Source organism: Microtus ochrogaster, unplaced genomic scaffold, assembly GCF_000317375.1.
Source record: "Microtus ochrogaster isolate Prairie Vole_2 unplaced genomic scaffold, MicOch1.0 UNK6, whole genome shotgun sequence".
Classification (NCBI taxonomy): Eukaryota; Metazoa; Chordata; class Mammalia; order Rodentia; family Cricetidae; genus Microtus; species Microtus ochrogaster.
The window spans coordinates 9,816,929-9,833,026 of record NW_004949104.1 but is presented as its reverse complement, the minus strand read 5'-3'; the positions used below and the strand labels follow the sequence as shown (position 1 = coordinate 9,833,026).

General features: G+C 44.0%; 1 protein-coding gene across 1 annotated transcript in view; it reads left to right on the top strand.

Annotated features, from left to right (window-relative positions):
* Positions 1–16,098, top strand: part of Depdc5 (DEP domain containing 5) — a 124,797-nt gene that overhangs the window by 86,937 nt on the left and 21,762 nt on the right. Inside the window, exons 31-35 of the mRNA XM_013353345.2 lie at positions 927–1,032; positions 4,057–4,122; positions 11,549–11,700; positions 14,680–14,757; positions 15,505–15,637. Of these exons, the coding sequence (XP_013208799.1) occupies positions 927–1,032; positions 4,057–4,122; positions 11,549–11,700; positions 14,680–14,757; positions 15,505–15,637 (535 nt within the window). The remainder of the gene's footprint in view (positions 1–926; positions 1,033–4,056; positions 4,123–11,548; positions 11,701–14,679; positions 14,758–15,504; positions 15,638–16,098) is intronic.

The window sequence follows — 16,098 nt, the reverse complement described above, 5'->3', positions numbered from 1 at the left end:
CATGAACTGGGTTTTTGGAGCCCATTCCCTGTGGTGGGATATCTTGCTCAGCCTTGATGTAGTGGGGAAAGACTTAGTCCTGCCTCAACTCGACATGCCAGGCTTAGTTGACTCTGCATGTGAGAGGCCCTACCCTCTCTGAAGAGTGGATGGGGAGAGAGAGGGGGGGGGAGGGAGGGAGGGAGGGAGGAGGGAGGGAGACATGGGTTTTATTATGAAATAGTAATATATGTGTCATTATCCCTTGCCTGTCTCTCCACTCCCTGCCTTCCCCCCTCCTCCTTCGTTGTGTTCTCTCTGCTTCTGTGCCGTGTATATATAGATGTGTGTGTGCATGTGTTTTAAAATCTAGGGTCTGTGTATGAGTGGAAACATAATATTTTGTCTTTCTTGGACTGCTTGTTTTTTATTTTTTGTTGTTTTTGAGACAAGTTCTCTAATATGCAGCTCTGCCTGTCCTGGAACTCTGTGTAGACCAGGCTGTCCTCAGACTCATGGAGTGCCACCTGGAATTAAAGATGTTTGACACTGCACCCTGCTTCTGGGAATGCTTTTTATTTTCACCATGTTAGTTTGTGTGGATGGCACAGTGTGTGGGGAGGTCAGAGGACAACTTACACAAGTGAGTTCTTTTCTTCCACCGTGTGCATTAGTGATCAAACTCAGGCTGGTAGGTTTGGTGGCAAGCACCCTTACCCAATGAGCCATCTCACCAGCCCTAGGGTGTTTTCTGAAATACTGTGGGGGACAAATGGCTGTTTAGGACAATTTAATGGTATTAAGGGTGCTATGTAGGGCCTGAAGGAAAAGCAAGGCAGAAGCGTATTTCACAGGTGGAAACAGCTGTGCTGTCTTCATGTAGACTAACTTGGTCCTTCCCTAGAGATCTTCCAGCAAGCTGCAGTCATGTGTTTTCTTTCCTTCAGGTGCCTAGGAGAGCAGCAGGCAACTGCGCATGGAAAAAGTTCCACTCAGGCAGCTGAGAGCAGCAGTGTTGCTATGACTCCCACCTATGTGGACAGCCCACGAAAGGTAAAAGTGGCTCACCAGTCGGGGACTGTTGCTGTGTAGTCCCAGGAGCCCAAATGAAAGCATGATCTATCGCCACGAATGCAGAATCAATTGTGCTGAAACTGTAGAGAAATTCTACCACAAACTATCTTAAGGTTCTCTTATCCCTCGTCGAGGAATCTCCCTGTTGATGGTAGTGATACGTGGATTTCTGCTCAGGTGCAGCCTGGGAACAGCCATACAGAGTGCTATTGCTCCAGGCCTGAGATCTCACTCAAGCTGTGGAATTTGCCATCTAGTTTCCCTTCAGGGCCACCGTCACTCTACTAGAGGGGAATTGGAAATTCCTGAAGCAGCTCCCACACAAGCCTGTTCTTTTTTGATAATGGAATTCCTACTTTTTTTTTCTTTAAGACTCCTGAGAAATATTGGGAAAGAAAAAAATGCAAGCAAATCTAACTGCTGTATTTATTAATTTTACTCATATTATAAAGGTTTCCCATGTCATGTTTTAAAAGTTATGTTTAGGTTTGTAGCAGGATTAATAAAAATCCAGAGACAGAGATTGAGGTTCAGCCTGAAGATTAGAAAAGCAAAAAAGCCAACCACTGACTCTTAAACCTCTGCCTCAGTCCAAAATGGTGATCCTGCCTCCAGGAGTCTCAGAATGAGACTGTGTCTGAGAGCTGTCTTCTCTCGTTTTATAGTCCTCTCTAGTGCTGGGATTAAAGGTGTCTGTCACTGTGGCTGCTGGGATTAAAGGTTTGTGTCACCACTGTGGCTATTTTCTCTGATCTCCAGGCAAGCTTTATTTATTAAAATGCAAATGAAATATTACTACATGGGATTTTGTGGGTTTTTTTTTTTTTTCTGTTTTAAGTTTTAGGAATTCAACCAAGGCCTTAAACATGGTAGGCAGGTAGGTACTCTAGAACAACTGCACTAAACTCTCAATCCCTAAAATGTATTTAAAGTAGCTATAGGCTAGAAGTCTGGCTCAGAAGTAGAGTTTAGTTTACATACTTAAGGCCTTGGGTTTGATTCCAATACTACATTCACACAGAAAGTTTATTTAAAATGTAAATGGTTTCTCATTTTCAAGATAAATTTTAGCTGAATGTTATAGGACACACCTTTAATCCCAGCACTGAGGAGAGAGACAGGCAGATCTCTGTGTGTTAGATACTCTACAGAGCGAGTTCCAGGACAGCCAGGGTGACATAAAAACAACTGTCTTGGAAGGAAAATTTCTTACCAGTACTATAGAATTTAATCTATATCATGAAGTTGTAAATGATGCTCATGGATTTCCTTGTGGCAGTTATTTGACTACAGGTATGATTAATTACCTTGGTATAAATCACTAGGATTATGCTCTAGGGATTAAAATATGAGAAAAGTATCAACCAAAGCTGTAAACAGCTTGGAGACTGTGAACCAGAGATCAACAACCCTGTGTGTGGAGTTCAGGCTTCATGGGAAAAATAAGGGTCCTTCCTAAGTTCTTCTATATCCATTTAAAATAAAAAGCCATTATTTGCTCATAGCCTGTGCAGATCAGGGGAATGGCCAGATTACTTACTTTACAAGCTGTAGTTTGCTGACTCCTGCCCAAGGGGAGAGCTGTGGGTCCCAAAGGGAGTCTGTGTACAAAATAGAAGTTCTGTTGGCCAAACAACAACAAGAACTTGGTCTTGGTTCTGTGGCATAGCTCTCTCAGTATCATCAGTGCCTCAGCAGTAATGGTCTGGGATGGGCTAACGCCACCCAGCCCTTTCCTGACCTTTCTACATTGTCATTTCTCAGCATTAGGGATGGTGCCAAAGGCAAGATGGACAAGCAGAAAAATTATAGGAAGTTGAAATACCCTAGAGACCACACACTAGTTGCTGTTCGGGTGCACCCTGTACTCCTCTGACTTCTGAAAGCTATGGTGCTGGCTGTGAACTCCATGGTTTAGGGAGTGGGAAGCAAAACTGCTATGAGATGTCAGCTGGCATGTCTGGAGGCAGTGCCTCTTACGGAGGGTGTGATGCGTCTGCATCTTCAGTCATGCCCTTCTAGGGTGTGCTGCATGAGTTTGCGGTGGCTCCTGGAAGATGCTGGCAATGGCGATACAGTGAACATCCAGATATCTCACTGTTTTACTTTTAGAACTGAAGGAGAGCAGATACCTTGATTGAGCTGTTGCCACTCCTGCATTGCAGCGATAATCATGTATGGCAGAATGAAAAGGCTCTGAAGGATCACAAGCTCTTCGAAATGTCCTCTTTGTTATCTTTGCTTCAAGTACATGGGCAGCCACAAATACATAGCCACAAGTAGAGCAGGGTGTTCTTCAGGAAGCCCACTGCATTAGTGCTAGTGCCTGACTTTATAAATGTGAGCAGGGTGTTCTTCAGGAAGCCCACTGCATTGGTGCTAATGTGCCTGACTTTATAAATGTCTTTGTTTCCTGATTTTGTTACACAAACAGTAGAGGAACAGATACTGCTGCCTCTACACTCCCATGTTCACAGAAGATTAAGCAAGACTTCTCCTTGATTCTTTGCTGCCACATTTAATAACTATCAGGCAGAAGAAATCTTAGGCTTCAGTGTCTCTCTCTCAGAGGGCTGTTTGTTCCCAGACAGACTGAAGGACAAGATTTCACTGCTGCTTTTACCGTGCTGTTCCCAACACTACTCTGGGGCCATTCCCTCTTCCTTGCCGTAGGTCTGAAGGAAGTTAAAAGCACCCAAGCCATAGGTACACACAAGGAGCTTGGCTGTACTTTTTGCCCACATAGATGGTGTTCTGCGAATTGAAGTGTGATTTCTTGCTCGTGCTTTGCATTTGGAGATTGTCTTTCTGGGCTCCCTATTCCATCCCCACCCCATTCCCTCATGTCCTGGTTTTCTCCTTGCCTCCTTGTTTTCATTTATTATTTGCTTATTTTTGATCCCCTTCTCCTATTCTCATACACAATCCATTTCTTGGCTACCTTACACCTGCTGCTGCTGCTGCTGCTGCTGCTGCTGCTGCTTCCTCCTCCTCTGACTTCAGGACGGGGCCTTCTTTATGGAGTTTGTTCGCAGCCCACGCACGGCATCATCTGCCTTCTACCCTCAGGTTAGTCCAAACTCCAGCCTGTGCATGCCCATCCCGTTGGCACAAACTGGCCTTCTGTTTACCTCTAGGCAGATGAAATTGGACTGAATCTGGATCTGAGGGACAGCTGAAATTGAATTTGGCTTTAGGTACCTTGGTGTTCAGAGCAGCAAAGGGGAATGGGAGAGATTCGTGTAAGAGGGCAGCCTAACACACCAATGCTGAACCAGTTTTCATTGCTGCTTGTGTGGTTCACCTGGTTGCCACAAATCTCATTATCACTACATTGCAGCGTCTGTCCTTTTAAATTTTACAAGCATCTTGAAATGTGTATATTTAAGGATTGAACTCTTATTTTTCTCCTCCTTGTAAAGCCAAGATAAGTTTATAACAGTATGGCAGGGGGCCTGGAGAGATGGCCCAGAGGTTAAGAGCTCTTCCAGAGGTCCTGAGTTCAATTCCCTGCAACCACATGGTGGCTCATAACCATCTGTAAAGTGATCTGGCGTCCTCTTCTGGCATGCAGGCATGCATGCAGACGGAACACTGTATATATATAATAAATAAATAAATCTTTTTTTAAAAAAGCATGACTGGAAGTGGTAGGGAAAAAAACCAACCAGCTTCTATAAATAGGCCTGAGCCTATGTCGAGGCTAATGGTGTGTGGCCCTGGGCAGCTCCCTTAGCTTTTGGGCTCCAGTTATTTGTCAGATGAAAGGTTTGGGTGAGGTCACTGAGGGCCTTCCAGGCCTTACAATTCTTTACTTATCACATTACCTCATTGCACCTTGTAGCATAGCCTGTCAGTTAAGTAAAAGCTTTATTCAGTTCTGTACGTGGAGAAATAAAGAATAGAGAAGTTGCTTTCTAGAGTACAGAGTAGAACTGGGATTTACATTCATGACCCTCAAGGCTTGACTCAAAACCCGCTCTGTAATTAGCATTAGTAATTACTGTTTTGACTGGTCTTTGGAGGCAGATAGGGCTCCCTGGTGTTTATGGAGGCTTCTAAGGACTATGAAATTGACCAGCTGTAGAGAACTAGCTTCGGAGATCTGATGAACCAGGGTTATATAGAGTGGGTCTGGCTAAGAGGAGGGGACTTGTGAGGTGGGAGGAGTTAAAGAGTCCTTATTTAGTGGAAGTCAGAAAAGCAGCTCCCCGAGCTCCCACTTTGCCTCTTTGAAATCTTGGTTTTCCAAGAATGGACATTGCCATACCTGTCTACAGCCCTTACCTGTGACTCAAATAGCCATGCGCGGTTCCTGTCGGGACCTGAGCTCTCTCATCTCATCATCAACCAAGCATTTCTCATCCGAGTGTAGTAGGTATACTGTACTTTGAATTAAAACAGACTCGGCTGATTTCTTTAGTCAGATTACTTTCTTTTTTCTTTAATTTTTTAAATTTTATTATTTTATATGTATTGACTTTTATGTGTATTGAGTTATGTGTATTGAGTGTTTTGACTGAGTGTGTATCTGTGCACCACATGAATGCCTGTAAGAGGGCATTGGGTCCCCTGGAACTGGAATTGCAGATGGTTGTAAACCACTGTGTGAATGCTGGTATTTGAACTTGGGCTCTGTAAGAGCAACTAGTGCTCTTAACCACTGAGCCAAATCTCCAGTCCATAATATATATATTTTTTAACTTTTAATTTTATTTTATGTCTGTGGATGTTGTTTTGCCTGTGTGTATGCTGTGTACCACATGTGTGCCCAGTGGCCTTGGAGGCCAGAATGCTCTGGATCTCGCAGAACTGGAGTTACAGACAGTTGTGGACTACATGAGGATGATAGGAATACAACCCACATCCTTAGGAAGGACAGCAAGTGCTCCTAACCACTGAGCCGCCATCTCTCCAGTCCCAAAGTCTTTTACTTTGGACTAAGGAGACTCTTCATTGATGAGTCTTAGAATTAGACTTAGAATTTAATATAAGAAAAGTCAACAGAGTTGAATAGGTCTATTTTGTGTGGTGAAATTTACCTATAAAACAAAGGTGGACAAGTTCTACACCTAGAAATAGTAAATAGAGGACAATTCCATAGAGAGTGCATAGGAATGAATGTCTCTCCTGGTGTTGTAAAGATAGATATAAAGTAAGCCATGCGTGGCGGCTTACATTTGAGGCAGAAGCAGGTGGATCTCCTCTGAGTTTGAGATAGCCTGGTCTATAGAGTGAGTTCTAGAGCAGCCAGAACTATAGAGAGAGACCCTGTCTCAAAAAACAAGCAACAACAAAAAAGATATGTAAGTTAAAAATTCAACTCTTGGTCTGGAAAGATTCAGAGGTTAAGAGCACTGGCTGTTCTTCCAGGGGACCCAGTTTCCATTCCCAGCACCCACATGACAGCTCACACCTGCCTGTAACTCCAGTTTCAGGGGATCCAACACCCTCACACATACACCAGTGAATATAAAATAAAATAAATTACATATTTTTTAAAAATTCATATCTTACCAGAGGCACTAAGGGATCTTCCTGTATATACACACAATTAAATTGCATGCCTTTTTTGTTTGTTTGTTTGGTTGGTTTGGCTTGTTTTTCGAGACAGAGTTTCTCTGTAGCTTGGAGCCTGTCCTGGAACTAGCTTTTGTAGACCAGACTGGTCTCGAACTCACAGAGATCCGCCCCTCTGCCTCCCGAGTGCTGGGATTAAAGGCGTGCACCACCACCGCCCGGCATGAGACCTGCTTTCAAATCTTGGCTTCAATGCTGAGGAGGTGTTTGGAACTGACTGTGCTTAGAACTAATTATGCTTTAGAACCTAGTTCTTCATTGTAAGAGGAAATAGTAACTTATTTTAATAGTAATTTAAAATGTTGTTTTATTAGCTATTTGAATGTTAGAAATAACAAATGTTTTCAACAAATTATAAGGGAAAAATCATAATGAACACATTTTTGATAATAGTGCAAGCAAGTTTTTTGCCAGTCATTAAAACAATAGAAAATACCTATATGTGGGCTGGCTAGATGACTCAGTGTAAGAGCAGTGGCTGCTCTTCCAGAGCACATGGCAGCTCACAACTGTCCGTAACTCTAGTTCCAGGGCATCTGACACCCGCACACCAATACACATGAAATAAAGTTAAAGAAATTATAGAAGGAAAATACCTATATGCTTAGAAATGAGCATACTTCTAATCTTGCATATGTAATTGGCATATGTAAATAAGCAGCATGGTGCTGGGCAGGGGGTCAGTATACGGTCAGCATCAGCCATTATTAGAATTTGTATAATTGACCCTCTACATCCACCCACAATCAATCAACTATGGATCAAGAATACTGGGAGAAGCCGGGCGATGGTGGCGCACGCCTTTAATCCCAGCACTTGGGAGGCAGAGGCAGGCGGATCTCTGTGAGTTCGAGACCAGCCTGGTCTACAAAGCTAGTTCCAGGACAGGCTCCAAAGCCACAGAGAAACCCTGTCTCGAAAAACCAAAAAAAAAAAAAAAAAAGAATACTGGGAGAGGGCTGGAGAGATGGCTCAGAGGTTAAGGTCACGAGTTCGATTCCCAGCACCCACATGGTGGCTCACAACCATCTGTAATAAGGTCTGGTGCCCTCTTCTGGCCTTCTGCATACACACAGATAGACCAGACTATTGTATATATAATAAATAATAAAATATTTTTAAAAAAATACTGGGAGAAAAAATTATGTCTATTCTGAACACGTACAGACCTCTAAGTGGTGTAGTGCAGCAGCCGCTGTCACAGCTGTTCTCTGTATTAGGTACTCTCCGTCATTAGAGATGATTTAAACTCATGCACGTGTGTCCAGCCTGCAGCCCGTGGCTGCCTATGCTGTAGGACAGCTGTGGATGAGTTCCATCCGACACAAAGTCAGAAACCTGAAGCATTAGGAGATTTTTAATTTTTAAAATTCTGTGTTTTGTTTAAACTGTGCTGTGTGAGTCTAGAGTGTGGCTTTGAGGGCGACAGTGCTATATTGAAATATCAGAAGGTTGACATGTGACTCGTGCAGGATGATTTGCAAAGGTATGCAAATACTATGATCATCACGGGATTTGTTTGGTTTGGTTTTGGTTTTGGTTTTGGTTTTGGTTTTTTGAGACATGGTTTCTCTTTGTCGCCCAGGCTGGGCTGAAACACACTCTGTAGACCAGGCTGGCTTCAAACTCAAGAGATCCACCTGCCTCTGCCTCCCAAGTGCTGGAATTAAAAGTGTGTGCCACCACCTTCCGGCCATCCATGGGATTTTATTTCCGGGGGTATTGGTGACTTGGCACCAAAGAGTAACTATTAGTATTGAAGCTGAATTATATGAAGTTAATGTGTATTTATCACTCGTTGGTAATTTCATATATGAATATAGTATATTTAGGTCACAGCCATTCATTCTCCCCTTCCCTCTTCATCCCCCTTGTAACTTTCATGGCAAAGTCCTTTTTTAAAATAACCTATCAAGTCCAATTAGTGCTTCCTCCCTCCCCACATAAAAATGTGCCTGGATGAGGGAAATTCAAGAAAAGAAAAAGCATTATAGGGTAAGACCTTGTAAAGCAGCTAGAACGTTGTACTAAATTCAACTCTAAGCCTCCAGTAGCCGAAGAATATGGGAACCATCTTTCTAAGACTCGGAGTAGTCAGACAAAAATGACAAAGTTTTCAGGAAAACAACTTTTTTTGGTATTACACTCTGAGCAAAATGTGCATCCACGAAAGATAGACTGTGTAATACAGAGCAGGAATCTGGACCACCATTTGCTTTTTAAGTAAAGTTTTATTGGGAAAGAGCCTCCTCCTACCCTGCCCTCTTTTTTTTTTCTTAAGACATGGTCTGACATAGCATACCCAGTCTGGCCTAGAGCTTGCTTACCATGTAGCAGAGGATGGTACTGATCAATTGATCTCCTGTGTCTGCTTCCTGAGTGATGGAATTACATGTGTTCATCACCGTGCCCAGCACTTTTTGTTTTCTAAGGTTGGTTGGTTTTTTTGTTCACATATGGCTGCTTCAGTATTCTTGTGAAGGGCTGAGTAGTAGTGACAACAGAGATGTCGCTCACTGTTGTCTGGGGTTTCTATCCTCCCACCAGGTCCCACAGCTGTTTTTCCCCAAAGAAATCACTCAGAGGTCTACCTTAATCATAAACTGATTGGCCGATTAGCTCAGGCTTCTTATTAGCTCTTATAACTTATATTAACCCATTATTCTTGTCTATGTTAGCCACATGGCTTGGTACCTTTTTCAGCAGGGTAGTCACTTCTGTGGTAGTTCCTTCTGTGGTTGAGACAGGACTCAGGAGGAACGGACTTCCTCCTTCCCAGAAATCTCCTGTTTTCATTGACCCGCCTCTACTTCCTGTCTGGTTGTCCCACCTATACTTCCTGCCTGATTACTGGCCAATCAGCATTTATTTAAAACATAATTGACAGAATATAGACAATTGTCCTGCACCAGCTCACAAAACCCTATGTGCTTATTATATGGAAGATTTAGTGATGACTGCTTAGCCACACCTCTGCTCCCCAATCAGCCCCATGAAAAGGACCTAGGAAGCAGGCCCCGTGAGCTACTCTTGGGTGTTCAGTGCTGGGCCCGGTCTCCCTTACTTATTTAGCTTGTTCTGCTTTAGTGTTAGAGTGTGGTACCTGTCCTAAGCCTTCATGGTTGTGCACAGGTGGTGAGTGGTTATTACAGGCTGCCTCCTGTGGTACTTCCTCTGGGCATTTATGTCACCCATGGAAGCCTACATAGTTGACTTTTTCTTGTTTTGTTTTGCTTTGCTTTTTAAGTCATTGAGCCTTGCTTGCAAGAAAGCACAGTGGTTCTTTTGGAGCCAGAGCATTTTTTTTAATCTCCTGGGATAGCTGGTAATATCTAGAAGTATTTTTGACACATCTATGGCAAGTATTACTGGCATCTAATGTGGGAGTGGGGCTGCTGCTCAGCATCCTACAGCGCACAGGCCACCCTATGACAAAGACTCGCTTGATCCCAAGTGGCAATAGTACTGAGATGACAAGCTGTTTTAGAAACAGTAATATTTACATCATCTAACAAGATATCTGATAATACAAGGCTCTGTCTGAAGGATGTATTAAGAACTGTCAGTTAAGGCTTTTATTCTTTTTTAGAAGTACTCTGAAAGGTGTAGCCATTCTTTATAAACATCTGTCTGCAGCAGGGATTTTAGGTGAGTGTGGCCTGCACGTTAGGACCCTTAAAGGAAATGAGGCAGGTAGACTACTTTCCTGAGCAGCCTCCTCAGCAGGCTCAGTGAAATCTGCCACTTGGGGGCTGGGGTGGGACTAACCAGGAAACTGTGAGGGATCAGCATTTTAAGGTGGAACACCCACTGAGATGGGGTTCTAGCCAGTGAGATAAGGAGCCACAGGACAACAGAGCTCACAGTGCTATACAGATAAGGTTATTTGATTGGAAGGGTAGACTTGGTGAACAGTTGGTGTTGTGTTGAGATCACAAGTCAGCTATATGTTCTGTAGAGTTCACAGCGTGATAGTGCAGAGATGTTCAAGATTTCAGAGTAGCAGGTTAGCAAGGTTGGAACTGATTTTTAGGAAGATGCAAATGGGCGTGGCTCATAGGTGGTTTTCAGGAAAAGGGATGCTTTTGTAGTGCCAGTTAGGATCTGTCCAGCCTTCTCAGATGGAGGGGGAACCTGGCCTAGTGCATGGAATTTCCCAAGAGGAAGACAGAGGACTAGGCCTCTCTCAGGATGAAGCTAGAGGAGAGAACTTATAGATGCCTCTGAGGTTTGAACCTGGGCTGTCAGAAAGCTGAATGCACCACTGACAGATCCAGGAAAGGGGTGGGAAGGCTGAGTCATCGTGGATGGAAGGTCCCTCCTAGGACACCAACCCTCCTCTCAGTCTTCTTGGGGGTGATTTTGACTTCTGTGACTTCTGTGCTTTGACTTTTCTTTGTTTTGAGATAGGGTCTCATTGTGTAGCTCTAGCTGACCTAGAACTCTGTGTAGATCAGGCTGGCCTCATACTCAGAGATCCGCCTGCCAACAAATGCTGGGATTAAAGGGGTGTACTGCTTTGCCTAGCCTTCTGTGTTCCTTTTATGGGGAATTTCCTTTGGTGTCTGCCAGTTTTTTGGTTTGAATCTGGTACTGAAGTGGTTGCTTTGATTTTAGGATTATTGTGATGGCCTGGCCTCTGTCTGCCTTGGTTTAGAGGGTGTAAATCCTTAGTTTCTCTGACAAGGCAATGCACCAGGACTGGGTTTGGTCCCTAGACTCCTTTGACTTTCCCAACAGGGACCAGTGGGGACTGAGAATGGGAGGAGGGGAACAACCCACATGTGTAAATAGCTTTAATGTATGTGAGTGAATATCTGTCTAATGTCTGTTGACTTAATAAACCGGGATAGTTTATTTACTGTTACTTTTGATTAATTTTAGATCTATCTGCTAATTTTTTACCCTTTTGCAGGCATCTGTGGACCAAACAGCTGCTCTGATATCAGACGGTGCCAGTTCAGGCGTCAGCACATGCCAGTCCCTGGATAGAGGTAGCAACCAGACCCTTGGGAACTCCCAGAACATAGGAGAACAGGCCTTTCCCTCTGCAAACTCTGACTGCAGGTGAGCTTCAGAACGACAAACTGATGGTACTGTTGGTTGGGGCAAGTTCAACCAAGAGCACAGAGGTTGCCAGTCCAGAGCTCTGGGTCATGTTCTAGCTTCCACAGATAATATGTGGGACTCTGAAGGGGTCAGTCTTTACAGCCAAGTGTCAAGGCGGGAGATCATTGTTCTCTCAGCGACACAGAAAGTGTCAGACACGATGTCAGTCCTAGTCATGATGGTGCCCAAAGCATGGCGCTTTGCACAGGATGGCTTGCAATCAGCAAGGAAATGCACTAACACCGGGGAGTCCACACACGGTGAACGAAGCCTTTCTCCTCCTGTCCCTTATCTGCTTAGTAAATATCCTGGCTTTTTTTTTTTTTTTTATAAGTCAGGGTCTGTTTATTTTGTAGCTCTGGCTGTCCTAGAAGTCACTCACTATGTAGACCAGGCTGACCTCAAACTCTACACACACACACAGAGTGATTTTGTGATTTTTTTTTTAAAGGTAAGAGTATTTTTTAAATTTTTAATCAGGATCTAGGCATGTAGTGCACACCTTTAGTTTCAGGATTTAGAAGGCAGAGGTTTGTGGATCTCTGAGTTCAAAGGCCAGCCTAATCTACAGAGTGAGTTTCAGGATAGCTTGGGCTATACAGAGAAATTGTGTCTTGAGATCCTCCTCCACCCCACAGTTTTGTTTTGTTTTGTTTTTTTTCAGTCAGGGTCTTGGGAATACACCTCATTTGTAGAGTGCTTTCCTAGCACGCATGAAGCTCTGAGTTCTAGCCCCTGTGTTTTCTTAAGTTAGGCATGGTGTCACGTAGCTATAATTCCTGCACTTGTCAAACAAAAGCAGGAGGGGCAGTTCAAGATCATTCCTGGCTACATAGTGCATTTGAGGTCAACATGGGGTGTATGAGACTTGTCTCAAGGGAAAAAAATGAAAAAAAAAAAACAAAAAAAAGACACCCACCCACAGGGTAATTGTACATATTTATGGCCCTAGGTTTTGATGCCATTGTCAGTTTGAGAAACGTTCTTTCTTTCTTGGCTGTGGATGGCAGGTCTACTTACTCTGTTCTTCGTGCCTCTCTGTACTGACTGAGCAGATTTAGCTATATGATCTGAGAAACTTGACTTTTACACCGCTTTCCCTGAGAGCAGCCAGTGCTCTTGGATAGATACCCACAAGTTGGTCCCTGTCAGCAATCTCTGATTTTCCTTATGCCGTAAGCTCTGGACTGCTTCTGCCTCCACTGCATCCACCATTGAGTGTTCATTCTGGGTAGGAGAGGTGATGCTTGCTCAGTCCTGGCTTTCCTGCTCTACCTCTCTACCGGCTGCCTTTAGTCCTGGCCATGAAGGAGATTGGAGTGGTCCTCAGTGTGCGTGAGGACAGTATAGCCGTGTGCTTCCTCGCTGCTCAGGAGGGTAGAGAGGGAGGCTTTTGTGTGCTTTTGGGAAGAAAAGAAGGCCTGGAGTGCAGGCTAGAGGTGAGAAGACCTGCAAAAAGCAGGACCCCTGACCGAAAGTGATACTGTGTACACTCCTTGTCATGGTAGGAACTTAGTAGCAATGGATTCAGCTGCATTGGGAGAAGCTGAGTTCCCTGCCTTTGAAGGTGTTCGCAAATGGAAGGCCTTCTCTTGACTAGACACTTGAACTCAGATGCAGGATTTGAAGGAAATTCTCTTCAAAGGCTTTTGAAGGCTTTTTCTAACCCTGAGATTTTGGTTTTAGGTTTTTATTGTCATGCTGGGGATTAACACAGGGCCTGATAATCTGAAATGCTGCTGAACCCCCTGCCTCCCAATAAGCATCCAGAAGACTGAGGAAGAGAAGAAAGGGAGGAGTTTGAGGAGTTTCTGATTGAGACCCATAACTAACTAGTTAGGTTGGTGGGGCCATTCAGCTGCTGAATATTAATCTCTTACCTCTTTACCCCCATTCATATAATAGATCTTCCCACTTAGCCTAAGTTGATCTCAAACTCATGATTCTCCCAGCCCAACCTCTGGAGTGCTGGGATTATAGGCAGGCGCCACCACAGCTGGCTTAAGCATGTTTTAAGCACTGTCACCATCAAGGCAGAACTTGGGCAGCAGGTGGTGCAAAGAGCAGGACTTTGGGAATGTGACTCGCTTGAATGAAATCTGGATTCCAGTGCTTCCCAACTCTTGTACCTTCACTAGTTCGGTTAGCTAATCTGACTCGCTTCAGTGTTGACTACATTTTAGGCACCACGTATATCAGTCTTGTGCCTTGTTTTACATACGGTAGCCCCACACTATCCTGAAAGACATGAACAACACTGTCCCTGTTTTCAGGTAAAGAAATAAAAATCAAGAAAATCCAGGGGTCCTACAGCTGATTAGTGATAATTCTTAGGTTCTTTCCTATAAGTTCTTAAATAAATTATCATGCTGCAACTCTTTGATTGGCCTAGGCTAAGTAACATGTGAGAGGCTGCAGGCAAAATCAGAGCAGCCTAAGTCTTCTAGGAAGCAATATTAATGGAGGTAAAGATGTATCTCTGATTAGGAGCTGCCATGCTCTTCAGAGGACATAAGCTGAGTCCCAGTACCCAGATAGGTGGCCCAGGGCTGCCTGTAACTCAGTTTCAGGGGATCCAGAGCCTTCCTCTGACTTCCACAGGCAAGAATATAAATAAAAGAATAAAAATGTAAGAGAAATGTGATTGAGAGGGAGATGCTTTTTTTTAAAAGGGTGCTATGTTTAGATCACTTTTGCCTTTTTAAAATGTGTATACATACTTGGAAATAGGAATGCATTGTGAACTAGCCTCTGGACACAACAATCCAGAATTTTCCCTGACTGTCTTCAGTTTCAATACTGTCCTGGTATCTGACTCCAGAAGAAGCAGAGGTAATGTGGGCTAGTTTCATGTAGAGGAAGAACACTTGTTCACCACAGCCCACAGCATTGAAACCAAAACCCACTCTTGTTGCTTTGTTACATTCTGTGTCACAGCTCTCAACAGCACGCAGCAAGCTCTCTGACATCATCCTCTACCCTGGTGGAGATTCTGGAAGCCATGAAGCATCCCTCGTAAGTGACTAAGCACATTTATGAAGCAAGGGCAGAAGGTACCTGAGGGAAGGGTTGCCATGATGGTGTGGGTGGGTAGATTACACCTTACTCTGCCACTTACCATCTGTGAGATTTGGACAAGTCACCTGACCTCCCTGAGCCTCTGCTACCTTGGTTATACAATGAAATTTTGTTTGGTTGGTTTTTGTTTTTGTTTTTGTTTTTCAAGACAGGGTTTACTCTGTGAAACAGCCCTGGCTGTCCTGGAGATCACTCTGTAGACCAGACTGCCCTCGAACTCACAGAGATCTGCCTGTGTCTGCCTCCCCAGTGCTGGGATTAAAGGTGTAAAATGAAATTTTTTTTAAAGTTACATGTTATGTACTGATTTGTGAGGAGCTGTATGCCACAGTATATATGAAAGTCAGAGGACAGCTTGCAGGAGTTGATCCTTTCCTTCCAGATGTGGCTACCAGAAATTGAACTTAAGTTGTCAGGTTTGGTGGCAGGCACCTTTATGTACTGAGCATTTTGCCAGTCCTTACCATGAGTTTTTACACACATGATTAATGAAATGATTAAATTCTTACATGAAGTACCTAGTATAATGCCTGACAGATCATGGAGATTTCCCTCAGCCTAGGAGTTCTATGGAGAATCCTCCTTTCAGACAGTACATGCTCTTGTGGAGAGCCCTTACGTCTCATCTTTTCTTTTTCCTTATTGCCGCTGGGCACGTATTTCCTGCTTGCTCATGGAATTCAGGACAGGAGTCCAGCTGCTCTCTGAGCAGAAAGGCCTTGCACCCTGCTGCTTCATCAGTGCTGAGGTGGTGCACTGGCTGATGAACAATGTGGAGGGGGTCCAGACGCAGGCGATGGCCATCGACATCATGCAGGTGAGACAGCGGGGAGGGCTCGTCTGCCCAGATCATTGTAATGAGGATCTGTCATGGAAGTATTCAGCCATGACAGTAAAGAGGCTTTCAGGTTGGGCTGAGGCCTGTCTGGAGCTAATGAAAGGACAAGTCTCCTTGCAGAGATACTTTGAAGACTTTAGGGTTAGCCGCGATAGCACAAACCCCCTACAGCATTGAGGAAGTTGAGGCAGGAGGATCATAAGCTAGAAGCCATCCTAGTCTACATGGTAAGACTCTGTCTTAGAAATGTATAAACAGGTCACGTGCATGCATGCGTGCTTTGACTTTAAAATCTGCCAGGATTTATTGTCTGCCCTGACAAATTCTAGACAGAGTCTCTATGTTCTTGTCCCTCAGATAAATATCTATGAAGGACTTCCTTCCTTCCTTCCTTCCTTCCTTCCTTCCTTCCTTCCTTCCTTCCTTCCTTCCTTCCTTCC